Source organism: Vigna radiata, unplaced genomic scaffold (assembly GCF_000741045.1).
Source record: "Vigna radiata var. radiata cultivar VC1973A unplaced genomic scaffold, Vradiata_ver6 scaffold_253, whole genome shotgun sequence".
Classification (NCBI taxonomy): Eukaryota; Viridiplantae; Streptophyta; class Magnoliopsida; order Fabales; family Fabaceae; genus Vigna; species Vigna radiata.
In genome coordinates this window covers 423,977-437,575 of record NW_014544138.1, presented here as the reverse complement: position 1 = coordinate 437,575, position 13,599 = coordinate 423,977, and the positions used below count along the sequence as shown (strand labels likewise).

Below are 13,599 nucleotides of genomic sequence, written 5' to 3'. Positions count from 1 at the left end.
TGACATTAAATAATTTGAATATTGGTATACTACAATTGAGAAACGTTTCTTTTACAATAATCTAACATTAATACAACAAACCTTTACTAGTAAAATACCGAATTAAACATATTTCTTATTTCAAACATGATAATACTTGAAATAAAACGAAACTAATTAATAAAATATAAGTTTGTTATATTGTGCTTAATTTAAAATACTATGACATTTATTTCACATAACTCGCATAATATTTTGGTTAAATTATGTCATTAGTTTATATTTTCACATGATCCAATAAGCATATTAAGAATGCAACCTAGTAAGGTTTTTTAAGTTTTTTATTATAGAGCAGTCTAAATCTACATCTATTTAAGTCATATTTAAATATTATAAATAAATTTCAATAATTTGATATGTTAGTTATTATTTATCATTTTGTTATTATTTATTAGACTCTCATTATATTTTTAAATTAGGTATTATTTCAATAGAAGTATAGACTCATGAACCCATATTGATCCTGTTGAAGGAAGAGACACTCCTAGACTCTCATAAACACTAATGCACAAATATCCTAACTTTCTTAGGAACTTTAGAGAGGTGTCACGTGTTTGTTCTTGGTTGATTTGATTTTTTTTATTTATTTTTTAAATAAATTTGTTACGTATCAAATTGATATCGTGTCACATGACAATGGTAGTGTGATGCCGTGATACTATATCAGTATCACACCAATTATCATTACTTTTGTCTCAATTTAGTCTTTGTATTTTTATTTTGTTTCAATTCAATTTCAATTTTTTTTAAAATTTAATAATTTTGTCCTTTTCAAATTGAAACTAAATTTAATTTTTAAATAAATGTTAGATAAATATTTTTATTAAATTAATATTTTTAACAAAATTAAATTTATTTAAATTAATATTTTATATTGAACTTTATTCAAAATTGTTTTCAAATTTTAATTTTATTTGTTTTAAATTGTTTTAAATTATTTTAAAATTTTACATTTGAATTTGTAAAATTGTTATTTTTAAACCAATTCAAACATTTGTATAGAAATTATTGAATTTTACACATTTTGGAAATATATAATTATTTAAAAATATTAATTTTAAAAATAATATTTATATAACATTTATACACGCGTATCCATCCGTTCCCTTGCAAACCCCAGTGTTTGCTCATGGAATGGCATGATTGACTCGTCCGGTATGTCCATTTGTTGGAAAGTCTTCTAGTACAAAATGTTTGCCGAACTTCCTTGATCCACCAGCACCTTGCCCACACTATAACGGGCGATAATGGCCGTTATCACCATGGGATCATCCTGGTTAGGGTTCGGTGCATGAAAATCTTCATCTGAGAAAGTTATTGATGGCATGGTTCTGCGCGTCAACCCAATCCTATTAATACTGCGCAGATGTCTCAAATGCCTCTTCCGAGCGGCCGAAGACGATCCTCCTCCTGCAAATCCTCCCAAGATAGTATTTATAACCCCCCTTAAAGATCTTTCGCTGTTCTTAATTGTCTCCGACCGTTCAGTCGTCGGTGGATCTCGCCGTTCAGCCAGTTAGCGGCTCCCCTGTCCCACCTGGTTCCTTCTTGGACGAGAACTCCCCCGCTGCACAAACTCTTTCAGATGGCCCACCTGTACCAAACTTTCCAACTTGTCTTTTAACGTGATACAATCTTCAGTAGAATGCCCCATGTTTTGATACTATCGGTAATGCTTGCTCTCATCAGCTCCTTGTGGAGTTGGTGACCGCGCAATTGACAGTAGGTTAGTCCTCAAAGCTTCCTCCATCACTCTCACCCTCGGCGCGTTCAACGGTGTATGGTGAACGTACTGCTGAATCCTTTGAGTCTCAACTCCTCGTCTTACCCCCCTCCATGCTCCCCCTCGTTCGGTCTTTTTTCCCCTATTCTATCCCATCCTGCTCTCACGACCGGTGCACCCTCATCGCCCTGACCACCCCGATAAGCTTTCCCTTCCTCAATTCGGATAAATCCTGCTAACTTGTTTTGCAACTCATCCATTGATTGAGGATCCTCTTCATATAGGTAATCCACGAAAGGTCTCGGTCTCAAAGCAGTAGTGAGTGCACTGAATATCAACCGTTGATCCGCATTTCGCACCTGCCGAGCGGTTCAGTTAAAACGATCCATGAATTCCTTCAACGATTCCTCCCTACCTTGCTTCATTCTGACCAGAGCCGTATACGTCAAACCCCGAGACCGATTTGATGCATATTGCTAGCTAAATAAATGTCTTAAAGTGGCAAAGCTGTCGATAGTCCATGGCGGCAGAGAATGGAACCAATCTAGAGCTTCGTCCTTCAAAGACAAAGAGAATACCCTACACCATACCAACTCATCAGAAGAATACACCGCCATAGCATCCACAAAAGATCGCAGATGTTTCACCAGGTCGGTCGCACCCCCATACTTCTCTACCTACGGGAAAACCTTATTCTCCGGCATTGCTATCCCCATAATGTTAGCAGTGAATGGGTGAAGCCCTTCCGCTTGATCATGTTGGTTTTCCCCAGCCTGAACATCTTCAAATGGCGAATTCTGCGCTACAAACTCCCTATGTCCATCCGGATTTCCCTGATTCTGCCCATTAACCCCTTCCCCTCTCCCAACTCCTTTACCACAAATCCCTCTCCTTACCCCTCTTCCATTCAGCCCTTCCCCTCTTCCAATACCTCTCCCTCCACCCCGTCCATTCGGTCCAACGCCTTCAGCCACCGCCCTCACCACTTCCTCCCCAGATGCTGGACGGCTAGCCTCACCGTCATCAGAGTGAATCGTCTGCACATTCACCGACTGGGCCGATGGCCCCTCCACCCCATTTCCTCGCTCAGCTCGCAAAGCCGCTATTTCAGCCCTCATGTCCTGCATCTGCCTCTGCATCTCTTGTAGTAGCTGCAATTGCAATTGCTCTGCCATTGTGACCGTTTCTAGGTTGATTTCGTTTTCGGGCCCCACAGTGGGTGCCAAATGTTTCAGTATGTGGAGTCCGAAACTGACGTACCTAAATCTCACCCTTTCTCCCGACCGTCCAACTCGCTTGTCCAATGCGTTCCCTCAGATGCTGACCGGGGGGTCCTGCAAAGAGAACACTCTGACGCTCCAGTTAGATAGGAAATCGGGAAATTGAGTGAATAGGGTTCAGAAAAAATGTCTCTACCTGATAAATGGTCCCCCATTTATAATCTTTACATTCATAACTGACCATTAATTAATGTAAACCGTCGTATCTTCCGTTACTTTCCCATCAAAGCCCATCAATGCTTCTTTGCGCCACCATCACTCTGACTTTAACTCCAACCAACCGGTCACCTTGCAGATGGGTTTTACTCCCTCCGGTCCTTCCGGTCGGTCTAATCGGGCCCCTTACACTACACTATATAATAAACTTGTCCTTTTATAAATCGATGTTGGTTTGGTTTAACATTATTGAACGGGATGATTGTGTTTGAAATTATGAACATATTAATTTTTGAAATGATAGACGGTGTTGCAATAATAACATCCGAGTTGGCTGGTGTTCCTAATCTTAGCAGGGAAAACTAACTTTAAAGTTATTTGTACTTGGGAGATAATTCTTGGAAAATTATTCTCTTTTCAAAACTTTCCAGGTTTAGAAAATATCCAAAATTTGGTTCTAACTAATTTTCACACGAAACATTTTCAAATGTTGTTAATGATAATTTAATGAAATGATACACAACACAATGAGCTTTCTTTTTTTAGATAGGAACTTAATAAATTCTTTTTACAAAATTAGGACTCGATTAAGTAGAAAATAAATACATAACAAAATGAATCAAAGATATAAATATATAAACTAAATTATTAATTAATTTTTTATATAATAATTATATATGTCAATTTGGTTTTGTTCATAAGTACTTGACTTTAACTTTGGAACTAAAAAAAGGCTATGAGACCAAAAAGGTTTCCATTAAAGAAATTCATAAGACTAAAATATTTATGAAAGCCTTCTAAGTTAGGGTCAATACTCATTATTTTTTTTAAACATAAAAATATTAAATTTTTAAACATATTATTGGAAGTATAAGTTATAATAATAAACTTTAGCTCACAGAACTTGGCTTGAACTTCAACATGTGCTTACTCTGCTTAAACCTCAGTTTTGTTGACTCATTTCGACCTTTTAACCAAGCAACTTATCTCGACATTTGATCCTAACTAGCTCATTTCGACCTTTAAGCAAAGATGCTCATCTTAACTTTTGACCTATGTTGACTCGAATTGACGATGGGCCCAAATGACTCGGTTTAAATATAGCATGGGTTTACTAGACTCTACTATGGGTTTGGCCTAACCGAATCGACTTTCTGTCTCAGCTTACTCGTCTAGACCTTTGAACTCATGGATTGCTCTGCGTAAGAAGGTCACCCAGCGCAAGACACATGAGGTTTCATGTTTTGGCTTACGGACCAACTCAACACCCAGCGAAGAGTGACATACGCCTAGTGCCTCGCGGATGCTTATAGATGATGCATGTTTTTCATGTGTTGTATATGTAGCTAGGGTGATGCAAAACATTTGTACACATGGATCCTTATGATGATGCGACTAATGATTGACCAAGGATGAACCTCGTGCATAGGTTCGTAATCAACTATAAATATGCAGTACCTCATCCATTGTAATCCTTACTTTTGAATGCTAAGTATACTCATGCTGTTGAGATCTATGTCCTTTTCACTTTCCTCTAGCCTCCTTCCTTTGTTAGGTTGGTTGTTTAAGCTATTAGCATCATACACACACCACTTCTTGGTTCATTTTCACCATAAACTTCCATTTCCACTACACCTTCTTATTGGAATTTGGTTTTTGTTTCACTACACTGACGAGAATGACAGTTGAAGTGTCAAAAAGCATGCCATCAATTTATCTCAACATTTAGCCTAATAATCTCATATCAAGTTTTAACATAATCAACTCATTCGACCTTCATCTAAACCGATTATGTTATAACTTTGGCCTAAGCCAACTTAATACAACTTTTGATTTGGAGCAACTCGACTTAAATTTCGACCAAGATGAACTCAAAGTTCAATTTTTTTTCTCTAATATTGATATTATGAAAGTTTTAAATGTTAGAAGTAGTGTTTTTGTGAAAGAAATTCATATAAAAACTCTTACATATATTATTTAAATGTTGTGGACGATTAGAAATTATGCAAGGTTTTAACAAAATTGAACTTCGAAACCTCAATACATTCAATTCAATGGCACATCAAATTGCCAGGTAATTCTTTTAAGAAAAGCATTTTCATGATAAACATGTAATTAATACAATAAACATTAACAAATCTCACAGTAAATACAATAGAATAGTTAGTTTCCTTACTTGGACTTAGCTCTTTACTCTTTCCATCAACTCACACTTCTCATAAGATATTTTATACAAAAAAAGGGAAAACGTCAAATCAACGATTTGAATACACAATATAAATAATTGATGTGTAGAGACTTGTCTTCAACTTTAAAGAGTTAAGTACAAATAAGTTTTTCCCATATACAAACATATTATCAAACTAACTTGAAAGAAATAGACTGATTCTAACATTAATAGAATAGTGATTATCCTTTACATTAGAACTCTTATGATCTACTTATATCATCAAATAAATGAACAACTCAATAAGAATCATAGACAAAATGCAGATAAAGAGTGGAGAAATAAGTTTAGAAAGATATTAGTATTTATAAAATAAATGTCAATTACTTAGTTTTAATAATAAAGTAAGCGAATTTTACTCATATAGTCTATCTTATCTCATCTACACATATCGTTTATCCTATTGCCACTCTTACTCTTAATATTTTTCAAATTATTACATTTTTACTATAATAAAATAAATAATTAAAAAGAAAATACTAAAATAATAAGTAAAAGAAAATCATTTAAATTTTAATATTTTGTAATTTAATTTATTTTAACATATTTTTGCTTTTGAAATATAACTTTCCGTAAAAAACAACTCGTTATATGCTATATTATATATTGAAACACCATCTTTTCCTTTTAAAAAATAAGTTGCTAATATTTTCAAATGTCCAATGACGATAGAGTCATACCATTGTTAGACAAAACCAAGGAAGATTTATACAAGGAAAGATTATTACATTTGTTCTTTAGGAATGTGGATCTCAACAACAAAACTCAAGACCTGTGCTATGAGAAAAATTCCATATAATTTAAAACAAGAAAACTATATTTTATTCATGAATATATTAGCAATGTACAACCATAAATTGTTAAAGTTATGTTTTATTTTATTTAACTTTTTAATTTTCGAACTTTGTTTCATTAAATGAAACTTCAAAAGAGAAGAATTATGAAAAACACATGGAGAAAAATTAACATTTAAGTGACTTTCAGCATAACATTTATTTCAATGAAAAAATAAATATTTATTCCTTAGATACAAAGATAATAATTATGCCTTTGAAATAATAATATCATTTCTTTTCCAAAATTAAAAGAATATATATTGATACACTAATTTTTATTGCACACACACAATAAAAGAAAATAAAAATGGTTTAACAACATAACAAAACAATAACATTACCTATAAAAGAATGCACTTACCCACTCCCCCAAACTCAAGAAAAGATACATTCACCACCTCCACATATAATTTTAACAAAATAAGCAAACAATAATATTGTACATCATAATATACACTCTTAATCAAGCTCATCCTAAAGATTATTCATCATTTTTACACATTTTTTATCTGATTTTTTTTTTCTGTATGCCATTTTCCATTGAATAGGTACCATAAAATCATATTCATAATCATTAGTTCCAATTATGACAAACTTGATGCACCTAGTTACCATCACTTCCCTCGATAGAGAACAACAAAAGAAGTCCTTCAGAAAATTTGATTGGTTCACTGTAACTGATCTGTGTGTGTGTTCTTTTTTTCAGCAAGGATTGGTTTGAACATCATGAGTAATCCAATTGCTTCAACTATGTTCAGGACAAAAAACACCATGTGTGTCCCTGCAAATAAATGTACAACACTAAGCTCCTAATAATATAATGCAACTGGTTATTTAGTGTAGCTACAAAATAGTTTCTACTCAACCAGAGCCAAAGCTTAGATAAGGAATTCACATTTGATTTGGTCCAAATATGCATTTTGCATTGTTCTTCAACACCGTTAAATTAATAGAAATGTACTTACTATCTGACCTTGTTCGCAGACAGATTAAAAGAAACATATGTTATGTTTTTTGAATGTGAAAAGAAAGACATTTGACATTTAAAGTTAGACAAAGAGTGTTCCCATCTGTCATGTATGAAACAAAAACCAGAACAAATAAATTAGTTGATCATCATACCTGGGAGGAATGAATCAGCCATCCGCTTTTGTGACCAAGTTAATCTGCATATAAGAAAATTGGAGATAGAAAAAAAAAAAAAAAAAACTGCTAATGAAAAAAATATTCAACTGCTAAATTGTCTAAGTGGATTTGGGGTATGTTTGGACAAACTTCACTATAAAGACTTTTAAAAGAGAAAAATAAGAATAAAAAAAGCAATAAGTTTCTTTTTAAGCTAATCTGGGAATGAAGCACTCATCTGCCTTTTTACTAATTGAATCTGCATTAATCATACAGACACATAAGAAAAATGGAGATAATTCATGCTTGTAGTCAGAAATTGTCAACTGCTAACTGATCAAAGGGAATTGAGAGTAATTTCTATTAAATGACCTACTGTTGACAGGAAATAAGCTACCTACATTGTTAGAATCCAATTGCAAAGTAAATGACTTTCACAATGGAAGTATGACAATCTAGTGCATCAATTGATATCAAAGCCTCTCAGTTGAAATTAAGTAGAGAGTGGTGGTGCTAGCACTGAAGTGTTTATTCAGAAATAGTCAAAGTGCTAGTGCATAACCAACCCACTAAGGGTGGCTTGTTTGGTATGGTTCTCTCAAGGTTCTTATCATACATCTTTCAATCATAGGAAAACTTACACTGAACCACCTGCAGCAGGGCCAATAGCATTGAATAGAGACATGCCTGTCATAGCAATTCCATTAGCTGCACCTCTTTGGTGTTGTTCCTGTTTTCCAAATCAACATGTTATACATGCAACAATTCCATCAAAAATTACTCTCCACAATTTCATATAATCAGAGGATATAGAATTATCCAAGATTTTACCACTGCTCGGTTTTGTAGAAGGAGTAAACCGGTTATAATGGTGATCTAAATCCGGCAAAAGAGAGTAGAATCAGTCAAATTTGTAGAATACAGAAACTTTTCACAATCAAGTAAACTAATCTTCAAGGGTCTGATATATCCNGTCCTCAAAATTACTAATAAATGATTGCAGAGGTGCACTTACAGACAGAACATTCTTTAGGATTGAAAAANTACTTAACACTATGTATAGTGTTAAGCCTGACAACAATGCCATGAAAGGGTAGCTTTGCAAAAGAGGTATGGATAATATCTGCATATGGGACCAAAGTAACAGGACATATTTCAAATAACAAAAAATGAAATGTTTAAATGAGATAATTGCCAGAATCAGATGAGAACTCACAGATGAGATGCGGGCAACAGAAATAGGCCCAGTGATTTTTTCCACAGATGGATATATGCCAATTTGGTAAATGATAAGTGCAAGACCTGAATATTTGAGAAGTCAGTGAGTAATATCTGTTGTGCAATTTGAATATACAGATCATCATTATGTAAAAATTTTCACATCTTTGTGTAAACCCAAAGTACATCTTTTATATGAAGTACACAACGAGAGGAATAAATTTAATATGAAGTATAGAACGAGAGATATGATACTTTTATAGTAAAATATATACTTATGTGAAGTTTGGGAACCCAAGTCAGTAAAATTCAGCAAGACCACTGAAAAAGGAAAAACACTTGCAAGCATCTATCATGTGGCCTCATGTACATTCATACAATTTGAGTCCAACTGTAATAAGAATGTATTGTTTGTTGCAAAGATGCACCTGCTATTGAAAGAATATTACCAACATCATCAGTTGTAAAGTTTAAACCCCCATGCCTTTGAGGACTAACAGCCCATAAGGAGAAAACCTAAAGAAAGCATGATGGATGAATGTTGTTCAGTTAGAAACACAGAAGAAAACAGGAAATATCCAAACAAGANGTATCATACCTCTAGATAAGCAATATCATGAAGTGAAAAAATGCAATATGGAATGATAGATGACATTAATGGNCAATTAAGGAAGAGGTTTTCGTTCTTTTGGATCTTTTCATTGCCACCACCATTGCTTCCATTTTCTAAAGCATTGGCATCATCTATGGATTCATCACTACTACGATTGTGATTGTGGAGTGTTTCCTGCAGATATTTTAACAACTATATTGTTTCTGTAGACNAACTAAAAGGGTATAAGCAACAAAGAAAAAGTGCAGACAAGCTGAGAAAGGCATACANAAGAAGGATTTTTCATGATAACATGTTATCATTAAAATGTTAAAATAACATCCACAATACATAATAAAGAGGATAACAAAATTTNTAGTCAATGAAAATATATGAGGGATTGTAAGATACATACTGGAATCCAGATGCAGCCAATAGCTACTACAAATGCAAGNGCTGATATTACAAAGCTGGGTAAGAAGTATGGGAACCTGCACAATGATTCATGTTTGGGAAAATGAAAATCANCACATCATTAAATGATAAAAGGGTTGAAAGAAAAAGGAGAGATGAAAATTGAATCCAAAACTACTTACTTATCCCAATAGGTATCCTTTGGAAATATACGAGGGTACTTTTCTACTGGCTACAATTAAATTTTTACAAAGTATTAGAAAATGGCAGATGAATTATTTCAAGGGTCTCTGTTCCTCAACTGAATACAGAATTTGATGTGTCAAAACAACTNTTAGAAACTAATATCTAGCATATGCTCCAGATGAAACAGAATATAAATAGTACCTGAGACAAATAGCCTCCCAATGCTGGACCAATAACTAAACCTACGCCCCAAGCTGCACTTACCTAAACCCAAATCACAAATTCAATAACTAATGTGGAAAATCAGTTCTAAGAACTNGGTAGAATTGCTGNTGAAGCTTACTGTTGAGAGTCCAANNGNTTGGTGTTCTTCTCNCAGGAGCTCAGTGGTATAGGCCTGTTGAATAAAGGAGTTAGGAAAATAGATGTACCAATAGAAAATTGAAAGAGATTGAACAAGTTAAATACGGACAAATTAAAAATCGGTATCTAAGTAGTTGTGGATGAAACATGAAATTGGTAACTGTTTGGAGTGAAAAACAAGATACCTTCACTGGTCCAAGCAAACAATTTAAACTTCCCANAAGAAACCTCACGATAACAGCCATCCAAAAACTTGTGCTAAGGGCAAATAGTGTGTTGAAACTGACGCTGAAATCAAGTAAGCATCGATGATTATTGGAAACTTCAAAGAAAAACACAAACAAAGCATGCAATTCTNTGACATATATACTCACACTGAAGTAATTCCTATAACTATAACAGGTTTTCGACCAANGCGATCAGCTATAGTTCCCCAAAGTAAAGATGTCAAACATCTGCCAAGCATAAAGGCAGAACCTGCAACATTTTGTATGATGCANACATCACAAATAAATAGCCCACAAGAATTGAAGACTTCAAAAAATTGAATTACTAGAATTAATCTTACCCATGTAACCAGCATAAGAACTAATATCAGCTTCTGTTTCCGCAATATTAAAATCCCTTACCTGGAAATAAATTTTAAATCATTGAGGACTTGTGCACCAACATAAAGTTAATCATTAATCAGTTTTATTTCTTGAGTAACTCAACGAATAACAAAACAGGAGGAAGAACAATAACCAATTAAAAATTGACTTTGGCGCATTTAACAGTTGCATTTATCAGTCTTTAAAAGTAAAATTATTCTTGATAGGGAACAAAAATGAAGAGTTCTTGGTATACTGTAGAAAATCTTCTAATTAATGACTCAGAATGACTTTTAAATTATGTAGATTGACATTATGTAGTTCTTGAGAGTTAAACTCGTCCATATATTTGGCAAAGAGTTAAGGACTATTCGCTATTTCTTTCTAAATTTATAACCTCGTATTCAACATAGCTTAAATACACCCCTTTCCAACATCCAAGAAACACAACTAATTTAAGAGAGCAGTNACTGGAACAAAGATTTAAAACAGATATTTTGTAACCAGTTATTTATATTATGTATAAAAATGCTGAAACAATGACTTGATACTTAATTTCCATTTTTGAGTTACTGTAATATACGAATAGAAACTTAAATTTAACTTCTAACAGACAACTTCCAACAGTTTTGCGAAATCATAGTTTACATCGAGTGAAAATGTCACAGCAAACCCCTGTTGATGGTTAAACTCACCATGAAATAAACGAATNGAAAGAGAGATGATATTGGCAGTGCTGTACAGAACAGAAGAAAGTGACATCAGCAACTGATTCAGGATGNCAAAAAATTATAACATTAAAACACTGATTTTCGTCCAACACTAAAATCAAAGGTCCCATAAATTGTATTGATANATTGAAACTCAAAATTACTTATGATTGTAAGAAATTAGCTCAAACAAATCCACTAAAATTGCGTCTACTAACAGATAAATCCTGATCCAAAGCACTTTCTGAAACAACAATAATTGTTATTTCTTAATTAAGAAACTGTGGTTTTTAATTGAAAAAAAGATTGTGTTACACTTACATGTCATTNCTACGTATTTTTACTACCAAAAACTTATTTTTCACTGGTTGTTAACCCGTGCTCGGTTACCAATATAATTTTCCATCCTATAANACATCTGAGCATTCAAGAGAAATATGAAGCCATCATCTCAATTCAATCAGTCACTATATTATGCAGACTATAGCAACATAACACACAAAAGTTCTAACCANAAAGATGTTGGATTTTAATCAATAATAAGAATAAAAGACAATAACTGGAAAAAGAAAACAATCTTTATTCAAACTTTTAGCAAAATACATTGCAGTTACTGTACACATAAAGTTCTTTTATGTACAGAATCTAAGAAACAGAAACGGAATAACAGAAAACTGGTTTAACACAGTTAAGCTAAACATCATTTAATAAGTGCGTTAGAATAANCTCCAGTAATAGATGTAATAGATGTGGTATGTTTTTGTATTGTGTTCTTTTCAGTAAAGGAATGACCTGAGAGCCAATGAACACAAAAAGCAGAAGCAACTTTTGCAGTATAATGCTGAAAAGAGAGCGAAATGCTTACAAGCACAGAGCACGAGCATCCACACGATGAAAAGCTTTGTGAAGAGTACAGAATGTCCCTCACTNAACTCTTTCGCTTCGTCCACTTTACAACCGGGGCAGTTCTCGTAGTACTTTTTCTTCTTCTTCTCNAACAATGGCTGTTCAACATTCTCCTCTTCCATGTTTCTGAGAGAACCCCACTTCTTCTTTGTCTCAGCTTCCTTTTTCCTACACATTTTACATGCATGCATCATTCAAACCCAGGAAAAGATCATCGTCAAAGTCACTTTGTCTTCAAGCACATAATGAAAAACAGACATAGGTTGAGGAAACAAACATACACACGACCAAAGNAGAACTCTCTCGGACTTTGTCGTAGGTTTGGCGGTGCAAGAAATAACAATCCTAATCCTCCTTTATCCTCTATAATTAACTACGAACTATTATTATGCTGGTAAGAATTGTAAAAGAGGTAAAAAAAAAATTGAAACTTTAAATAGTATATATTTTTGTTGAATGTCGCACGTCAAATAAAGATAAAATTTGCTCTATATAATAAATAAATAGGTATAAATTTTATTCAAATGATAGAATTGAAATAAGTTTAAAGATTTCTTTTTAAAAATAATATAGGAACTATAGATTTAAATAATAATTTGGTTTTTATTTTTGTTGAATTATTTCAATTCATTTCTAATATATATTTTTGTTCCATCAGGTTATTTTGTTTAAGTTTGTTATTTTTGGTAACATAGTTTAAACATTTAACTACAAGTGAACAATGTATCTCTCGTGTAAGTTGGTGTTTTTTTTTCTTTTAATTTTTTGAATTTTTTTTCTTATTTTTATAATAGTTGTTCATATATCAAGTCAATATTGTATCAGGTACTAATAACAATGTCACGTTTTAGTGCTGATACATTATATTTTTGTGAATAAATCAACTTTTTCATAACTTTTACTTTGTTTTGTTTCCAAGTTCAGTGTGTTTTTATGTTTTCTATTGTTTTAGCTAGTGTGCACTTGTTTACCTCTAAGACTATTTTGAATGTGTAAAATAAGTCTTAAGAAGCAATTTTGGTAAAGGAAAACTAGTTTGAACACAAAAAAGCGTGATTGAAGAGGAAATAATTATTTTTTTACAAATTCCCATTCCAATGCACTAGAATCGCCGCCAACATGACAAACATGAAAAAATGACTCACTTGTTATACTACCATGGACCACCCCCAAATGACTAGAAAATCACCATTGGACACCAAGCTGACTCATTGGAAAAAATGATACCCCAAAC

At 33.2% G+C, this 13,599-nt stretch overlaps 1 protein-coding gene across 5 annotated transcripts; it reads right to left on the bottom strand.

Moving 5' to 3' along the window:
• Positions 1-6,801: 6,801 nt before the first annotated feature.
• LOC106755379 (protein ZINC INDUCED FACILITATOR-LIKE 1) lies at positions 6,802-12,737 on the bottom strand. 5 transcript variants are annotated; one of them, XM_022778283.1, is made up of 18 exons: positions 12,647-12,737; positions 12,325-12,533; positions 11,445-11,485; positions 10,728-10,788; positions 10,534-10,636; positions 10,345-10,447; positions 10,140-10,193; positions 9,998-10,060; positions 9,793-9,842; positions 9,612-9,687; positions 9,203-9,391; positions 9,033-9,120; positions 8,603-8,688; positions 8,402-8,509; positions 8,218-8,262; positions 8,028-8,116; positions 7,384-7,427; positions 6,802-7,042 (listed from the first exon to the last, which is right to left on the bottom strand). In XM_022778283.1, exons 2-18 carry the CDS (start codon positions 12,485-12,487, stop codon positions 6,930-6,932), a joined length of 1,476 nt encoding a protein of 491 aa, XP_022634004.1. In that variant the 5' UTR covers positions 12,488-12,533; positions 12,647-12,737; the 3' UTR covers positions 6,802-6,929. The 5 variants fall into 5 exon arrangements, 4 of the variants coding, with proteins under 4 accessions (XP_022634004.1, XP_014493012.1, XP_022634003.1 ...); XM_014637526.2 differs by lacking the exon at positions 12,647-12,737 and having other exon boundaries at positions 12,325-12,640; XM_022778282.1 differs by lacking the exon at positions 12,647-12,737 and having other exon boundaries at positions 9,054-9,120; positions 12,325-12,640.
• Positions 12,738-13,599: the final 862 nt, after the last annotated feature.